The sequence below is a fragment of the Limulus polyphemus genome, unplaced genomic scaffold (genome assembly GCF_000517525.1).
Source record: "Limulus polyphemus unplaced genomic scaffold, Limulus_polyphemus-2.1.2 Scaffold1022, whole genome shotgun sequence".
NCBI lineage: Eukaryota > Metazoa > Arthropoda > Merostomata > Xiphosura > Limulidae > Limulus > Limulus polyphemus.
Genome location: NW_013666632.1, coordinates 64,756 through 68,253, shown reverse-complemented (window position 1 = coordinate 68,253; position 3,498 = coordinate 64,756). Strand labels below are relative to the sequence as shown.

The 3,498-nt window shown below is 31.0% G+C and overlaps 1 protein-coding gene across 1 annotated transcript in view; it reads left to right on the top strand.

Annotated features, from left to right (window-relative positions):
• The window catches only part of LOC106461743 (spectrin beta chain, non-erythrocytic 1-like), a 156,572-nt gene that overhangs the window by 100,092 nt on the left and 52,982 nt on the right, over positions 1–3,498 (top strand). Inside the window, 3 exon segments of the mRNA XM_013921591.2 lie at positions 309–422; positions 1,093–1,275; positions 2,979–3,124. Coding sequence (XP_013777045.2) covers positions 309–422; positions 1,093–1,275; positions 2,979–3,124 — 443 coding nt within the window.

Here is a 3,498-nt window from a genome sequence, read left to right as displayed (position 1 = left end):
ATATATATATACATATATATACACACATATATATATATATATATATATTTATGGTGAAGTAATAATTTGGATTTTGATGTGTTTATCATATGGGGTGTTTGAAAATTATAATAAAACTGTTTACTAAGGTTAGAGATTTTTTACCAATTTTTGTACACCCGTATAAATTCTGTAGTAGATAATCTTGTCCAAGTTGTAAATTTAACTATGTATCGTGTATTTTGACCTATGATAAAGATGTTTATAATATGGACTACGTATTTGTATTATATGTTTGTTTTGTTTTTAAAATGGATTTGATATTCTAGGCCTTGGAACTTGAACTAGACACATACAGTGGATTATTGAAAGAGATGGTCTGCCAAGCCCAGAGGATGATTGATGATGAACATCCAGATCACAAGATTATCAGCAAAAGAATAGTAAGTTAAAAACCAGTCCTAACATCAGTAACTATTAATACAACCAAAATGCAGTTTTGATACGCTAGAGTCTATAGGAGGTGCATTCTTCCAGTGTTAAATCAGGATCCTACTAATCCCAGAATTTATGGGAGATGGAATCTTCCATTGTTAAATCAGACTCCTACTATTCGTAGAATCTGGAGAAGGTGCATTTTTTTCATGTGAATCAGACACTACTACTACAACCTGAAATCAAATGAAGAAAGAACTTGATACTCTAAAAGCTGAAAGTGCTTTCAGTTTTGTTTAAACATATTTTATCAATCTTCTATGTAAGAGAAATTATGATTTCTTTTTGAAAGAAACTTATTTGAGAAACACTGCTTTCCAAAATTAATTTTGGGTTATGCAAGGAACTTTAACTTTGTTTGTCTTGTTTGCTGAATCTTGTGACATCTAGATTAATCTAAAATTTAAAGAATTGATTAATTTAATACATTTATTGCTGTTGTGATCCAGCTGAGATTTTACTCAAGTGTTTGCTGATTGTAACATTTGTTTATTTGATTTCAAGTTATACTTAATTTACATTAACATTAAAATTATAGTTTTTAGTCATGTACATAGACACTAAATCTGTATTATTAGAATCACGTGTTCAAACTGAAGTGTGTGTACAATATTCTAGCAACTGATCACACAACAAATGAAGGACTTGCAGAAGAGTGGAAATGTTAGGAGACAAAAGTTAATTGAGTCAAAGAACCGCCACGAGTATTTCAGGGAGAGCGAGGACTTAGAAAAGTGGATTGACAAGCAAATGCAATCAGCATTGTCTGAAGAATATGGGCAGGACTATGAGCACATTTTGGTAAGGTTAAAGAATAAAAAACTAAATATATTGCTTTCTCTCCTTTTCAGATTGCTATTTAATGAAACCAAAACCAATTTCAAACCTTCGAAGGTTGCTGTGAGAGAGATCATATATTTTTTTTATTATTTTTCTTTGCATTCTCAGGAATTATGCATAGGGTGGTTAACATTTCTAATTTGGATTCAAACAAACTAATAACTGAATGTGGAAACATTAGAAGTTTTATCATTGAACTGTGATACCATTGTAAAAGTTAACAAACATTGCTACAAGTAATACATGTTTCATTAATAAAACAAAACTTGTACATAGTACATGACTTGAAGGATAACGTTCTTATTGTTTTTCTGGCTGAAAGCTATTTCTAAATTAGTAGGAAAGATTTAGTAGAATAGATAACCATCATCAAGAATTTATTTACATTTGCTGCCAACATTTACTTATATTTAGATTAGCTTTAAAAGTATGGTGAATAAGACAGGCCTGTGATGGTTTTATTGTCTTGAAATTTTTACATGTTCTACAGTAATTTCTGTACGTTGAATCCAAAAATGCTATCCATTTTTCTCCATCATGTACAGATTTTTCACAAAACTTCATAATGCAATACGTAAAGGAAAGACCACAACACGTAGTTTTGTGATTAAAAGATGTAGACTTCAGAAAACAAATCAGGATGAATGAGGGTGTATATTTGTTTCACATCAATGTTCTTCCCTTTTCTTCATTTTGTTTGTATTTTTGTTAACAAACATAATAATAAAAAATGTTCATTGTGGTAAACGAAATAATAATTTGATCTAAGTAAGAGTTTTTATTCTTCCTGATTTGTAAAAAATCGTTATGTGATAGAAATAAAATTAATATCATTTTCGAAATCTGCATAGCTGAATTATGGAAAAATTCGTTACCAAAACCAAAGCTACTTTTATGAAGTTTAAATTCACAGGCCTGTGTTATCAGAATGTTTCAAAATTTGTATGAATGTTTTCCTGTCTTCTGACATATTTAAGTTTCAAAATAGTAACCACTTTTTATAGAGGATTATTAAAGAGAATTGTTAAAATTTGGCACATGAAAACGTGCTATAGATAGCAGTTATCTTTTACTCTGAGACCCAGCATAATTAAAAGCCAGTGCTTGTGAGTTCTGTATTGGTGATGATGTTACTTCCCAGTCACTTATATTAGCCTTCATGTCATATTTAAATTATTTATGTAAAAACAATAAACTCTAGAAATTTAATTCAAAACAGCATTTCTTACATATATATATATTCTTATTCTTCTATGCATAGTAATATACTTTCATTATAGTTTGTCAATCAAGAAATCATCTGTAGGTCATACATTAGTGTTGTATTGTAGTTAAGTATGGAGATAAATATTATATATATTCCATTCCGCAGGTACTTTAAATGAGCTAGGTTAGAATGTTATCTGTATATTGCATCAGGCATGTCCTTTCCTTGATAGATCTTGTGTTATTGTGAGAGTATAAATCATCATACATCTAAGTACTTCTTGGAATAAAACTTTGAGATTGTTCAGTGTTTTTAAGTTGATTTTTTACTTGCTATGATTTACACTCATCATTTTGATGGTACTATTTTTGTCTACTGCAAATACATCACTAGTAACAGTTCATACTAAAAAAACAGCAACAGTGAAAAGTATTAAAATGTATAAAATCGGCTCTAGGTTCTGCTTAGCAAGTTCAATGATTACAAGCACAGAGTGGAAGCTGGCTCAGAGAGATTCAATCAGTGTGAAGTACTGGCTAAGAAACTAATTGCTGTGGAGAGTCCTTATTCAGAAGAAGTTCAGAGTAGACAAGAACAGCTTAGGTAAGTGTACTCTTGGTGGCAGGCCTAAGTGAGATTTTTTATACTTGTGTTTTCCACAGTGCAGCACATTATCTGCATTTAGTGCCTGATTCATTAAATAAGCATAAAATTAATACAATGTTGGTTGTTGTTTTTTTTTATCTTGCTACATGCTGTTGATTGCATCAATCTTTTGTGCCCACTGCATGCTGTTTCCTTCATTGATCTTTTGTGCCCACTACATGCTGTTTCCTTCATTGATCTTTTGTGCCCACTACATGCTGTTTCCTTCATTGATCTTTTGTGCCCACTGCATGCTGTTTCCTTCATTGATCTTTTGTGCCCACTGCATGCTGTTTCCTTCATTGATCTTTTGTGCCCACTGCATGCTGTTT